Here is a 13,787-nt window from a genome sequence, read left to right as displayed (position 1 = left end):
TAACCTGGAGAGAGGTTTTTAGAATGGAAATTGTTGACAAAACTTTAACCTTTATTGCTCATCATTTTTAGGATTGCTCTGGGTATCTTAATGCTTTCTGCAATTAATCAATGTGTCTCTCTGAATGGTCATAATATCCAAGGTTTTCTTCTTTTTTTTTTCCTTCTTTTTCTTTTTTTTTACTATTTTGACAAAAAGAAACTATGACATTGTACTCAAAGACACCAGTTCTTTGGAACTTGCATCACTCAGAAAAACTGGAAGTGATCAAATACACCCTTGTTTAACAAGTACTGATTTTTGCATGTATGCACATTTCAAAGGAGATTATATTCTGTTTTGCTTTGGTGAGAACAAGGTCCCTAAAGACTTGCATTAAAATGTTGTCTCTTCACAACTTCTAATATAGTATAATAATAAGGATTTTAGGATTTGCATTGAAATCACAATTACATCTCTGCTAGATTGCATCATAAAAAGGGGACTCCATAACTTTAGATTGACTCCATTTCACTTTTGTAATTTACCATTGTAATGGCACCATTTAGGAAACAAGGAATGGACTACAATGAGATAATTAAGGGATAATCTCTATTGCTTTGAAGTATACAAAACAATAAACAGCTGCTGAAACTGATTAATAGCTGAAATGAAGTTGAGACATTTAATCAATCTATCAAGCCATTTATTGCAAGAATACCCTGGGTTACATTAAGTATAAACCATTTATCTTACTGAGTTAAACCATGGTATTTTCCTTCCCTTGCACTGCAGTATCATGGGACCTTGATCATTCTCCCATTGAAGTCAAGGGTAAAATTCCCATTGTAAGACCAGGGTCAGGCTTTCATTGAGCTGATATCAATTAAAATGTATGCTTCCTTTTAAGACAGAACATGGGATTTTCTGTGACATTGAGAGGAGGACATGGCCTAGCAGCAAGGGCGCATTCTCTGTTACTTGCTCTGCGGTCTTGAGTAAAATACTCAGTTTTTCGGTGCCTCGGTCCTTCACCCTGTAAAGTGGATATAAAGCCATCCACCCGCTACCCCAGGCCCTGTGAAGTTTAATGGCAAGTAAAAGGGGCATATAAGAGTATTTCAAAGTAAAAGCAGGATACTGGAAAAATGCATTATCTGTGACTCCATCATCGTTCTCATCTCTGCATGAGGGCGGGGGAGATTCTAAATGCTTCCCATAGTACGGAGATGTCCTCCCAGCCCTGACGCAAGTAACAGCAGCTCCAGAGCTGCTCAAATTTCCTTTCTGTCTCTCATAGGGCACCTAAAGGAGCTGAAGCATGTACCTGCTCCATCTCCCAGCGTGTTGCTGACACACCTGCTCTCTATATTCTTTCCCAGTGGTTCTCAATGTTTTTAAACTCGAGGACCCCCTCAGAAACGCCTGCTCTTAGATTTCACTTGTTTTTTGACTACAGCAAAATAAATAGAGCAATTCTTCTACTGCAAAGAATTCAGAAAGACCACAACAGGTCAGAATATTTTTGACATTATGAATATCTCTTTGAAGCCTCTGGGTTTATCTTGTGAATTATGTTTGCACACCTAATTGTGTGGCACCCTGCAGCACCATTGAAAGATGTCAAGGCACCCCAGGGTGTCACAGCATTGCTGTATCCTACAGACTGGCTGGGGGTACCAATTCAGGTAGCTTCATCCTCACAGCGGGACTCCTTAAAAAGAGGGACATTGTCCCCGCACTGTTTCTGCCCTCTTTGCCCCACTCAGTAAGTTTTCACCATATCTTCTAAGGCTATGTGAAAATTGCTTTCCTGATCCAATACAGTTTAGAGACTGGGACCCAAATAGCTTTTGGCTGGGAGTTTGAGGATGAGTCTAAAACAAAGTTTCACTTAATATAAAAAACATGCTAGACAGACCAGATATCCCCTCCCATCCTTGCATACAGGAGGAACACTTCTCCAGACAGCTGGTGTTCTTCTGTAACTGCCCTCTCAATACAGAGAAATGATGGGTCTTTTTTAAGGCTGCTTTTCACACAAACTTGCGCTTGATATCAAACTTGACATCGTTTGCCATTTCAGCTCAAACCTGTTGATGCTTTTTAAAATTCTGCTGCAAACAGGGGCTAAAAAAATAGTAGCAAAAATTAAAAGGACATGAAGCAGTTAATTAAACTTGTGTGTAGGCAAGTCCTTAAGAATGCCTACAGTGCCTGCAAGGGTGAAAGTTCATGTACGCAAAAGGATTGCAACACGGCGTGTGCTGCGATAGAGCTGAATAATGGCTTAGAGCAGTCGTTCCCAGACTGTTCAGTAACTGCACTATTTATTCCAGCTAGCATGCACCACCTCCTCCTATTCATTTGTGCCTGCATTAGCCTGCAAAGAGCTGCTTGCCAGACTTTTCTGGAGAAGCCAAAGACATAGTGCAGGTCAAAACTTGTGCAGTGGGATGGAGGGCAAGTAGTGACATTATACTAGCTCTCTGTGCAAAGGCTCTTTATTATAATAGGCCAGGCAAGCCCAAAACAGGAGTCCAGAAAACCGGCAATACCGGTACCTCGACATGCATTGTTGCTTGGGAACTACTGATTCGGAGGCAGGAAGGAGGCAAAGCTCTATTTTGAAGGACTTGGTGCATCACAATGTACATGGCAACTTGCAGGCATCAAGATGTTTTACATGTGCCTTCATGCCATAGGAATATGCTCCATGACAAACTGATTTTTTTAATAGATCTGCCCAGGAAACCAAGGTAGCTGTACTGTAAATAGATTATAATTACCTCAAAGCAGGATCTGCTCTCTTACTTTTATGTAAAGAAGAGCTGCAATGAGAATGGCTACTAACATTACTGCCTGTAGAACTAAATACAGTCATAATTTCTTGTCACCAGGATTTCCCATAGCAAGTGTTCCTCACTCTCACAGCCTGACAGGCTACACTTTATTTCCCTAAAATTTCCCACCCTGTCTGCAACTCCCTTGGCAGGAGGAACGACAATGGCGTCTGTGAAGACTGGTTGCCAGTGTTTTAATTGTACTGTCGCTTATCCCTGTTCAGAGCTGGCCTACATAACGCAGGCTGTGTCTACTGGGATAAAAGGTATATTTTTAACCAGTATTAAGCAAATCCAGATAGCCCCTATTTTAATTAACATGACTAGGGTTATCTCAATGAGCAGCACTAGTTCAAGCTATCTGTGACTCATCTTTAGTAAGACAGCACCCCAGTTAAAAATGTTCATTAAGCACAGTATTTTTTAGTATTTTTCTAGTGAAAGCTTGGCTACCGTAGGTAACACTCTGGGGTCCGGCATTGCCTCATCTACACAAGGACCATCCCATCTGTATAAAAGAAGTCCACATCACAGCACCTAGTGCAATATAAAATCCTAGTATACACAAGGCAGGTATCATTTCTTACACCAGTGGCGAAGTTTACTTTATTTGGGGGGGGAGGAGGGTCCTATGCAAAAGTCCAGTTTCTGGCTCTACTCTTTATTAGGGAGATCACATTGAACACAACCATAATGCAACGATGGCCCCTAACTCGGGCAGCTGTGCACCTGCACCGTTTGCACTTCCCTAAGGTCACTCCTGACCCCAGGTGGGAAGTGTTGGTCTGCCACTGTCATGCAGCTGTTAAAAGTCTCTGCCTCACCTCTCCTAAGATTTAGCACTGAGATCGCTCCTGTGATCCAAAACATATTTCTGCGGAGAAGACATAGCCATCAGCTCCTTATACAGTGTCTACTGGAGGAGACAGGCCGGGGGTAGGAAGGTTTAGGGAAGTATGATTAGGAACACTTCTTTGTAGACATACCTGAGGCACACCTGCTCAGGAGGCTTTCTCGGACAGCGCCCAGGACCAGGTTTTGTGTGACGCCGAGAGGAAGACTCACCGGCGCGGTGGGTACCTCCGGGGTCAGCTCATCCAGCCACCTTGCTTCAGCAACACGGAGATGGGCTGCGACAGGCCTCTGTTCCCTGCCGGCGCCCGGCCTTCCTTCCAGACGTTATTTCTGTCCAGGGCAGGATGTACGCCCACACCTCGGACAGAAACAGCGACCCGAACAAAGCAGATGTGACGACCGACCGCTCTTACCTGCCCACGCCACCAGATCCCCTGGAAAGCATTACAGCCGGGTGCTGGCGATGACCTGGAGAGCTGGGCACCAGGGCAAGCCCCCCGGGGCACAAGAGAGGGGGATCCTCTTCTTCCAGATGCCATGTAAAGCCGATCGCGGCCGCGTTAAGGCCCTTGGGGGAGAGATGCAGGGCTCTGAGGCTCTGGAAAAAGGAGAATATTTTGCTCGTGAGTGGCCGGCCAGCGCGGGACTTGCTCAGGGCGTCGTCGTGGTGTTTGCAGACGTCGCACCTACTGTCCGGCCACGCTGCCGCCTGGCTCTGCCCCGGGGGCAGCTCTCTGTCCCCCAGGGTCAGACCAGGCCCTGCTGCATTGGCCCAGCCACAGCCCCCCAGGGAGGAGTGGAGGGGGAGCAGCCCCTTCTCAGGGTGGCCCCCACCCCAGGCAGGAAAGCCACGCCCCTTTATTTCCATAAACCCCACCCTTTGTCTCCCCATCACCTCATCTGCATAAACCTCACCTGCCCTCCAGTTGCATAAGCCCCGCCCTCGGGCCACTCCACCCGATATTTGCATAAACCCCACCCTCCCCTCATTACTATAAAACCCCACCCCCATATTTGCATAAACCCCCTCCTTTGCCTCCCACTCGCCTCATTGGCATAAACCCCACCCTTTTGCTCCCCCACCCCCATATTTGTGTCAACCCCACGCCCCCTCATTTGCATAACCCTCCACCCTTTGAGTCCCCCATCCCCATAAATCCCACCCACCCCCTCATTAGCATAAACCCTCGCCCTTTGGCTCTCCCATCCCCTTACTTCCATAAACCCCACCCACCCAACCCCTCATTAGCATAAACCTCCGCCCTTTGGCTCCCCCATCCCCTCATTTCTATAAACCCCACCCACTCTTCATTTGCATAACTCCGCCCTTCTGCCCCTATCCCCTCATTTGCGTAAACCCCACCCAACCCCGCCCTTCGGCTCGCGCGTCCTTTCATTTGCATGCGGCCCGCTCTTTGGCTCACACGCTCTGTCGTCCGTCTAAGCCCCACCCCCTTTCAGCCCCCCCACCCTTGGCCTGCCCCCTCCGCGCCTTCCTCCAATAGGAAGACAGGGGTGGGGGGGGGAACCGCCCGCGGTGACCGTTACCCGCCCTCCGGACCGTTACCCCGCCCCCCTGCGGGGCGGGGCTGGCGCAGGCCCCGCCCCGTTGTTTACCGCTCGGCCGGGCCGGGCGCTGCCGCCGCCCGCCTCCATGTTGGAGCGTCCCGCGGGCCGGGCCGGGCAGGCAGCGGCAGCGAGAGCGGCAGCGGCGGCGACGCGAGGGGGAGGCGCCTGGGCCGCGCGCGGCCGGGGGCGGGGGGCGGCGCCCGCGGGCTGACAGACGCGCGCGCGGGCGGACCGACCGACCGACCGACACACCGAGCGGCTGTGGCGCAGCGCGGCCCCCTCCTCCTCCTCCTCCTCCCTCCGTCCTCCGCCCGCGCCGCCCGCCTCCGCCCCCGGCCCCGGCCGGGGCATGAGATAGTGCGGGCGCGGGCGGGCGGGGGGGCTCCTGGCCCGGCTGGTTTTTGCCCTCCGACCCGCTGGTGGAGCCTTTAACGCCCCCCCGCCCGCACCTGCCCGGGGAGGGAGGGAGGGAGCCGCCAGGTGCACGCGCCCCCCCTCCGTTTCCATGGACAACCCGTCCGTGATCACCCAGGTGACCAACCCCAAAGAGGAGGAGATCCTGTCCTGCGCCCACGAGAAAGGTGAGAGATTTGGGGGGGGTCTTGATTGCATCCCCCCACCTGGGGCTGCTCCCGCATCCTTCCAGGGGGTTGGTGCACCCCCCGCCACCGCCCGTGAGATCCTCCACCGCCAGGCTGCATGTCCACCCCCCGCTCCCGTGCTGCAAGGTCCTCACGGGGGCGCCGGGCTAGAGTTGGGGTCCTCCGTGATTCTCAACTGGGGCTTCCTGGTGCCGTGAGAGCCTCACTGCGGCGCGGGACCGGGATCCTCTGCGAGGATCAGCCAGGGCGGGAGCATCGAAAGGGTGCAGCAGCCAGGGACGGGAGCCTCCACGATTCTCAACCGGGGACGACCGGTGCTGTGAGAGCCTCGCAGGGGTGCTGCGGCTAGGGATGGGGTCCGCTGCGAGTCTCAACCGGGGGTGTCTGGTGCCGCGAGAGGTTTCCAGGGGTGCCGCTGCCAGGCGAGTGGTTCTCAACCGGGGAATGACTGGTGCCACGAGAGCCTTGAGGGGTGCGGCAGCCGGGCGAGGGGTGCTCTGGTCCTGCCTGGAGGGGGTTGCAGCCGGGGATGGGATCCTGCGGTGGCGCGCAGCCCTCCCGCTGTCCCCCACCCCGGGGTGCTGGAGGATCCTTTGCAGGGTGCCGTGCGCTGCTGGCAGGGTTGGGCAGGCAGTGCCGACGGGCACGATGGACCCAACAGCTTACAGGAAGGAGCAGCAGGGTTAAAAAAAAAATAAATAAAAAAAATGTTCTGCCCGTTTCTGAGCACTTTGCAACAGAGAAATGGCTCTGTTATTTTTATTTTATTTTTTTAGAGGCAAGGCAGGAGTGAAAACTAAGCATTGGTATTTTCGGAGGGGTGCCTGCCTGGAGCTTAAAAAGGTTGATCTAATGTTTCCCGGGCGCTGCCTCTAAAGAAAGGCTTTTTATTTATTTATTTATTTATTTTTGTAGGAAGAAGACCTCTGAAATGGGTTGCTTTGTAGGAGTGTAGCTGTGTGAGACATTGTGTTTTAATTTAGCCTAAAATATGCTTGTCTACATAACGTATCGCTGAGGGTCTCCCCATGAGGAGTCCTGTAATGCCGGTAGGCTGCCGGTTCAAGGGGGGAATCTCAGGTTTAGGTAGTAAGAGATTTTTTTTTTCTTTTTAATTTTGGGTTGCAGGGTGGGGGGAATGAAAACTGCACTTCCCTCCAATTTAGCACGGTCTGTCTTCAGATACTGTGGCCAGGTTCTGGTCTGAGCCCGTGCAAGAAATGGAAGCTACCTGTGAAAAGAAGTAGGCAAATGTGATCAGTGAATATCCAGTCATAGCTCAGTCCCAGTCAGGTAAAGATCGTATTTTCCCAAATCCAAAATGGGACAGGCACAGCCCTTTCTGGGACATCAGGACACTGACAGTAGCTTAACCTCACTTCCTTGTGGGATGTTGCAGGGGGCTTTGAACTGCGAGTGGCTGCGTCCTTTGTGGTGCAGAGGCAGGCGCTGCCAGATGAGTAAAAAGTGCTCTGTTTGTCATCATGTCCAGGTTCCCTGGAGTCATTTTCTGAGTGTTCACAGACCTTTGAAGTGATTTGTGCACATAGTTGTGTTGGTTTGTTTTGGACGGCATTAAGGGGGGTGGGGGGGAAGGAACAGAAATGTGTGGGCATGAGAGTAACATTTTGTGTTGCCAATTGACCCAGCAGTTGGTAATCATCTTACTTTAAAATGATAAAAGTACTGTCCCTTTCTCCTGCAATCAGCAGTTATTGTTTTCAGATACCCTGAAGCAATCTTTCCGGTTTGCTGTGTGTGGTGGTTTTCGTGAATAGTTAAAGGTGGTTCCGTATTTCATGACAACGTTATTTTTAAAGCAAAATAATCCAGACATTGCCACCTTATGCAGAACAGTTACTCACAAGAAACTCATCTGTGCCATTTGAGATTATTCTCATGAAAGAGGGATGGAGTTTTGTTTTTTTTGTGGGTGGTATCTTTCAGTGGAGCAACTGCATGGTTGGGATAGACTTGGAGAAGCTTTTGAATGCAGTGTGCTCAGTGTTTTCTCCTGTGGGACATGAATGCTACAAGCACTTGTCTCTCATCCGTATCATTTGTGAAATGATACCTCTGCTCCGAGGTCTCTCTATGTTAGGAGACTTCTAGTATTTCCACTGGTGTTAGCAGCAGGGAGTTCGGGAGATGCAATTGTCAACAGGCACTTGTGATTACTGACACTTTATACACTGGGACTCCTGTTTGGAGTAGGGCTAAGTGATCGAGTGGTTAAAACTTGAGGCCTGTCCCTACCGAGGCTCCCACTGTTGCTGCTGTTAACAGTTGGAGCTGCATTTGTGGTGTCAGCAGTGGGAAATGTTAAGAGTACAAAGGTTAGTTGAGACACAGCTGGTAGAGTGCATTTTGACAGCTTGTATTGAATATATATATGTAGTCACAGCAAACAGAAATGTGCCTGCTGGATCTTTACCCTGTTTATTCAAAAATTGTGCCTTCAGAATCCTGCTTCTGCTATGGTGCATGTTTGCCCAACATATCACCTCTTCTGGTACTGTCCAGAAGTGACTTTTAAAAACATTTTTAATGTTTTGGGGTTTGTTTTTTTAAAACCCCAGAATGATCATTACTTGACATACAGGCTGCTGGGCTCTGAAACTTCAGGTTTAGTGGACTTCTAAAAAGAAGCTTTGTACACGAGTGAATGCTGGATTGCATTTGTCTCTATTTGCAACATATTAACATGCGCTGTGAGTTGAAGTTTTGTCAGATGTCATTCCAGAGCAACTGGCTATGGCTGAGAGGAGTAATCCCCTGTATCTGAAGGGTTTGTACTGGAAATGTTAGCCATCTTTAAGCTCTTTGTAGGGTCACAGGCTTCCTACCTTTTTAAGGGCCCCATCGATTGTGCATTGAGGTGAGTTTCCTGCCTTCCTTTAATGCCTGCGTGTTGTGCACATAATTCCTTCTAACGTGCAGATTCCTGCGAGTCCAATCAGAGCTTTCTGCTAGGGTAGCCTCTTGCAGAGCTCAAGCTAAGGGGTGGCAGACATGTGGCAGTGGGGAATTGAAAGCTTTTCCTGGAAGGCCACACTTTAAATTAAGCATTCAGGGCCTGGTTTTTACATAATTTGATTGGATTCAGTTGACATGCACACAGTGGGTCTCTAACATGTATGTTTTTAATGCATGCTAATTTAACTCTTGAAGCAGCTAATTCCAAAACATGCTGGTTTAGATGTTTACCGTCTTCTGCAATTGTACAGTAATTAAAACAGCTCTGTTTATACTGTTTTAATTAGAGCCATTTGATTTAATTTACTCACTTATTCTAAGAGTTTTGCTGTACCGATGTGCAGCAAGGCATAATTTGACATATAGGGTATCTGGAGATTATTTTTGTTTTTGGATTTTTTAATCCTCATTTTAATGCAAAGGAAAGCAGCTTTATAGCAATAGACCAACTATTAACTCCTTTGTGCATATATGCTAATCAAACCATGCTGCTTTTAGAGTGGTTTTTCTTTTCTTAAAGTATTTTTAATCTGCTTTTTAAACAAGGCACTTGTCTTAACATAGTGTTGGTTTAAAATGTGGAAATTTTAATTATGCAAAGTAGCCAGTGTTCTGAGTGTGATCCAGCTGAGTATGTTTAAGGCACATTTATCATTGCAAGAGAATGTAATATAGATTGGCAACAGATCAGCCTATTTTCTCAGCATAAAATTGGGCAGTTTTATTTCATGTTACTATTAGGTTTTAAAAATAAAATCTGAATATTTTCTTGTTAATCCACAATGCCTTAAAATTGGTTTCCCTGTCAAATATTAGCTTCTGTATAACTCTCAACTTTCCCATGAAGACTTTTTTTTTAAATATGTGAATATTAAGGTGGCAAAATTAAGTTATGTACTTCATAATTAAACCAAAACTGTGAACAAGGTGTCAGATTCTTTTATTTAAATAGTGATATGTTACCACATGGTGGTGCCCTGCATTTACTTCTGTCTGTCAAAATGAAGGCTGGGCATGGAAAGTTGTAGCAACTACTTTTTCAATTATTACATCTAGTATACATCATGAAATACAGTTTCTTTTCCAGAAGTTGTTATGCTCAACTGCCTTTAAAACTGAAACTATGAAGTTACTCTTTGGAAATGTAACTTCATTGTACATAATCCAAACACTCTTCAGTTAATAGTTTTGTGCAGCGGATTAACAAATGCTTTAATTCTCTGGTAATCTGAATTCTCTGAAAAAAAACCTCACTTTCAATAAGTGAGATTACCAATATGCTGATACATCTGAAACAGCAGGCATTTTTTGCTCTTCTGAACTCAATAGCAGCAAAAGTTGTAGCTTGAAATTAAAATGGATAGATAAAGGTTATGAAAAGTAATTGTGCATAGCTTTTTTTCTTTTATGTAAGGGACAGACGTGGAAACATTTTAACTTATTTTTTTATTCAAATTATAGATCTTGGCATAATCAGTATAACAGACGGTTTATTTTAACTGAATTAATTACATTTTATGTACTGATCACTGGAGCAATGACCTCTAGATGTGTCAGTTAAATCCTTTTGACCTTAAAAAATGTGCAGAGATTATGTATTTTAGTACTGAGTATTGAATATTTAGATGAGCTATTTGATGCATACAGTATCACCTGCCCAAATAAGTGATTTTTTTTCTTTGTATTAACAAATGCTCATTTTCAGTTTGCAGCAAGGAAAGTGTATGTTAGATATTAGGAAGAACTTTCTCATGGGGAGGATAATGAAGCACTGGAATAGGTTACTCAGAGAGGTGGTGGAAGCTCCATCCTTGGAGGTTTTTAAGACCCAGCTGGACAAAGCTTTGGCTGGGATGATCTAGTTGAAGATGGTTCTGCTTTGAGCAGGGGGTTGGACTAGATCAGTGGTTCCCAAACTTTTTTTTATATTGCGGCCCGGCAGGAGCAGGATGGGGCACGCAGAGCCAGCTGCCTCCCTCCCGGGGCTGCCCTGCATTTCAGCTTTAACCCTAGAAGCTGCTTGCCCGGCTGGACAAATGGGGGTCTGAGCGGGGCGCTCATTCCACAACCCGGCAGCCAACCCGCCACAGCCCAGTGTTTGGGAACCTCTGAACTAGATGACCTCCTGAGGTCCTTTCCAACCCTAATTTTTTATGATTTCTATTATTTTAGCCTTCATAATTAAGGCAGAGATTTTAGACTGGTCAGATAGTCACAAATTAATTATTTTGTAGCAGCAGGGTTATATTTAAGTCTATTTAGTAAATATAGTGCCCTAAAGATTCTCTTTGATGTTTGACTGACTACCAGTTTGGGCATACCTTTCTTAATTTGCCATAACATTTTACCATGATCAAAGAATTTATTGCAGTATTTCAAAATACTTGTGTATGTTAATTTTTTTTTAATTATTATCTTTTATTATGTGTAAAAGCCAGGTGTTTTGTTTTTAGTTTAAAACCTGATCTATAAAGCAGCTATCAGTATTTTGAATAAAGGTTCTTCAGTTCTTTCTTTTGAACAAGGGAAAAGCATTCATTGTCATTTGAAGCTATGAGCATTTCAAAAGATATTCAGTTAAGAGTGCATGTCTGGAGTAGTATGTGCAGAAGTGTATTGTTTCTTAATTCAAATTTTAATGAAATGTGATTTAATCAGATATTCTAGATATTTTAAACATCTACCCAAGTCCAAGATCAGAGTATCCATGATGATAATTTTCCGCCTGTAGAATCTAATTATTGTAGGGTTGTCTTAAATTCAACATCCCCACTGCTGGGGCAGGGGGGCAAACGGTGGGGAAAGGTGGGGCAAGTGGCCTGGACCTCTGCCCCACCCCCACCATTTGTGCTCTCACACCCCACTGCTGCCTGTCCCCACCCCCCCACACACACACTCACCCAGCCACTTCCCTCTCCAGTGCCTGCCCTTCCTTCTCCCCCAGTCCCTGTCACTTGCTCCCCTATGCAGGGACTTTGGCCTGGGACATGGAACACATAGTGGCTCTAGCCCTAGCCAGGTGGCAGCAGGTCTGGCCCCGGCCCCAGTACCAGCCTGAAGCAGGCTAAAGTGGTGGCTCTAACCACAGCATTAGGTCCAGGTGCAGATCTGGCTCCAGCCCTGAGCAGCTCCCTTGCCACTGCATGGTTGCCTCAGTGCTGCCCCAGGCTGCACACTGCACAGTGCTCCACCCTGCTCTGCGTGGTCTCCCTTGCACTTCCCCTCCTGCCAGTCGGCAGTGCTCGCCACAGCTCCAGCCCCAGCCCAGGGCATGTGGTGGCTGCAGCTCTGGCCCCAGGCTGGAGCCAGGCCTTAAGTCTCAGTAGTGACCTGTCCCAGGCCTGTACTTGAATCCAAGATGAGGCTTTTTTTCCTCATGTTGAACTGGGGGAAAGTCCTTGTCTTGGATTTAAGAAAATGTGGGCATTTAATTCCCTCTTTGTCCTCATGATTTGAACAAATGACCAAGTATTGCATGATTTATGTAAAATACATGTTATACATTTAATATACTTAATATACATTTAATAGATCAATACAGATACACATGTATAATAATTGCTATACGTTCATATTTATTGAAACAGTTTAATAATCTGTTGTTGTAGTCACCAAAATTGCTCCATATAACATGCAAAAATGATTTTCAGCTCTGTTTTGAAATGTGAATTCCTTGCAGAGGGTAAAAATCTAAAACATTAACTAATGGCATAGTTGCTACATGAAACCAGAGCAGCCATACAGTTTAAGGGGTTCTGTTCCTGAGAGACCGCAGTAGCCTGAAATAACCTAGGATTTGATTGAGATTCAGAGTTGCAGTTAAAACTGAACAAATGGGACTGTATCTTCAGTGATACAAATGATAGTTTACACAAATATCTGGTATTCGAACCATATTTGAGGGCTGTGAAGATGTCGCATTTTATGGTTGATGGTGTTATCTTGAACTCCAAGTAGTCTTAATGTAGTGATTGAACTGAAGCTTTCATGAATTTAGTATGCCTTAAAAACAGCAAGTTTGAACCATATTTTGTCAATCTGGCATTCAGGAATGCAAATTGAAACATGCATATTTCTAACAGATGAGTCGATAAGATGCTCAGTGTGATCTGTCATATGCCATATTTCAGTCTTCTGAATTTAATCTTTGCCGAGATTCACACTAATGAACATCATAAATACACTTACAAGTAATTTGAGTTTGCATGTGGAAATTGCTCAGCATTTTAAAGCTAATGCTAATCAGAATATGGAAAAAATTCAGTATGAAAATGTAAAGTGCTGGCAGCCAAGGTAGACATAAATGAGGCTTCTTTGTTTCTTCTGGCCATGAAGATCCTATCAGAAATCTGTTTTGCATTGCTATTTAATATACGGATTTAATTTGTTAGAGCAGTAAGGCACCAGGGCTCCTAAGCCATAAGAGGCTCTTCAACTTGCCACCTATGGGTACCTATACACGAGCAGCGGAGCTGCTCCAGTGTGCTGTAATTCCAGTGTGGAGCAATTGCTGTGCTCCAGCAGCCTCCCGTGTCTTGTGTATCAGCATCCCCGGACTTCAAATGGCAGTGGGGGCACTTTATCTAAAGTTTGTTCGACAAGCTTTAGATAAATCACCCCCACCACCGTTTTGAAGCGCAGGGACACGAATACGAGACACTCCGGGTGCTTTAATTAGAGCAGCTCTTGGAGCCACTCTAATTAAAGAGTCCCCTTCCCCCCCCTCCCCCCCCCCCCGCCAGCACATATATATGCCTTAACTTTTTCCAGAAAGTCCTATCAAACTCTTTTTTTGTTCCCTGCCTGCATACATTTGGTATGACTTTCTTGTAGTCGGTTACCACTTGAAGAGCCTTTCCACTTTTGAAGTGTTTTCCTCCTGTTAGAATTTTAGTAATGTTTGCATAGTCTTATTTTTTTCCCCCTTTTGAACTTGGGTTCATTTGCCACAGTTCACCAAGTG

At 46.2% G+C, this 13,787-nt stretch overlaps 1 protein-coding gene and 1 long non-coding RNA gene across 5 annotated transcripts in view; one reads left to right on the top strand and one right to left on the bottom strand.

Annotated features, from left to right (window-relative positions):
* LOC109286136 (uncharacterized) overlaps positions 1-4,517 on the bottom strand; it is a 42,417-nt gene extending 37,900 nt beyond the window's left edge. The window contains exons 1-2 of the long non-coding RNA XR_002094076.2: positions 4,364-4,517; positions 4,091-4,275 (exon numbers count right to left, since the gene is read on the bottom strand). This is a non-coding gene — a long non-coding RNA (uncharacterized LOC109286136). The remainder of the gene's footprint in view (positions 1-4,090; positions 4,276-4,363) is intronic.
* A 788-nt stretch (positions 4,518-5,305) lies between these two features.
* CTDSPL (CTD small phosphatase like) overlaps positions 5,306-13,787 on the top strand; it is a 113,537-nt gene continuing 105,055 nt past the window's right edge. For 2 of the 4 annotated variants that reach the window (XM_019499400.2, XM_019499389.2), the window contains exon 1: positions 5,743-5,827. Coding sequence is in view for 2 of the 4 variants with exons in the window: in XM_006275854.4 (XP_006275916.3) it covers positions 5,752-5,827 (76 nt within the window). In the remaining 2 variants the exon portion in view is untranslated. Of the gene's footprint in view, positions 5,828-13,787 lie in introns of all 4 variants that reach the window. The other 2 variants (XM_006275854.4, XM_006275855.4) reach the window with 2 other exon arrangements.

This window comes from Alligator mississippiensis, chromosome 5 (genome assembly GCF_030867095.1).
Source record: "Alligator mississippiensis isolate rAllMis1 chromosome 5, rAllMis1, whole genome shotgun sequence".
NCBI lineage: Eukaryota > Metazoa > Chordata > Crocodylia > Alligatoridae > Alligator > Alligator mississippiensis.
The sequence above is the reverse complement of the archived record's forward strand: the minus strand, read 5'-3'. Positions and strand labels throughout refer to the sequence as shown.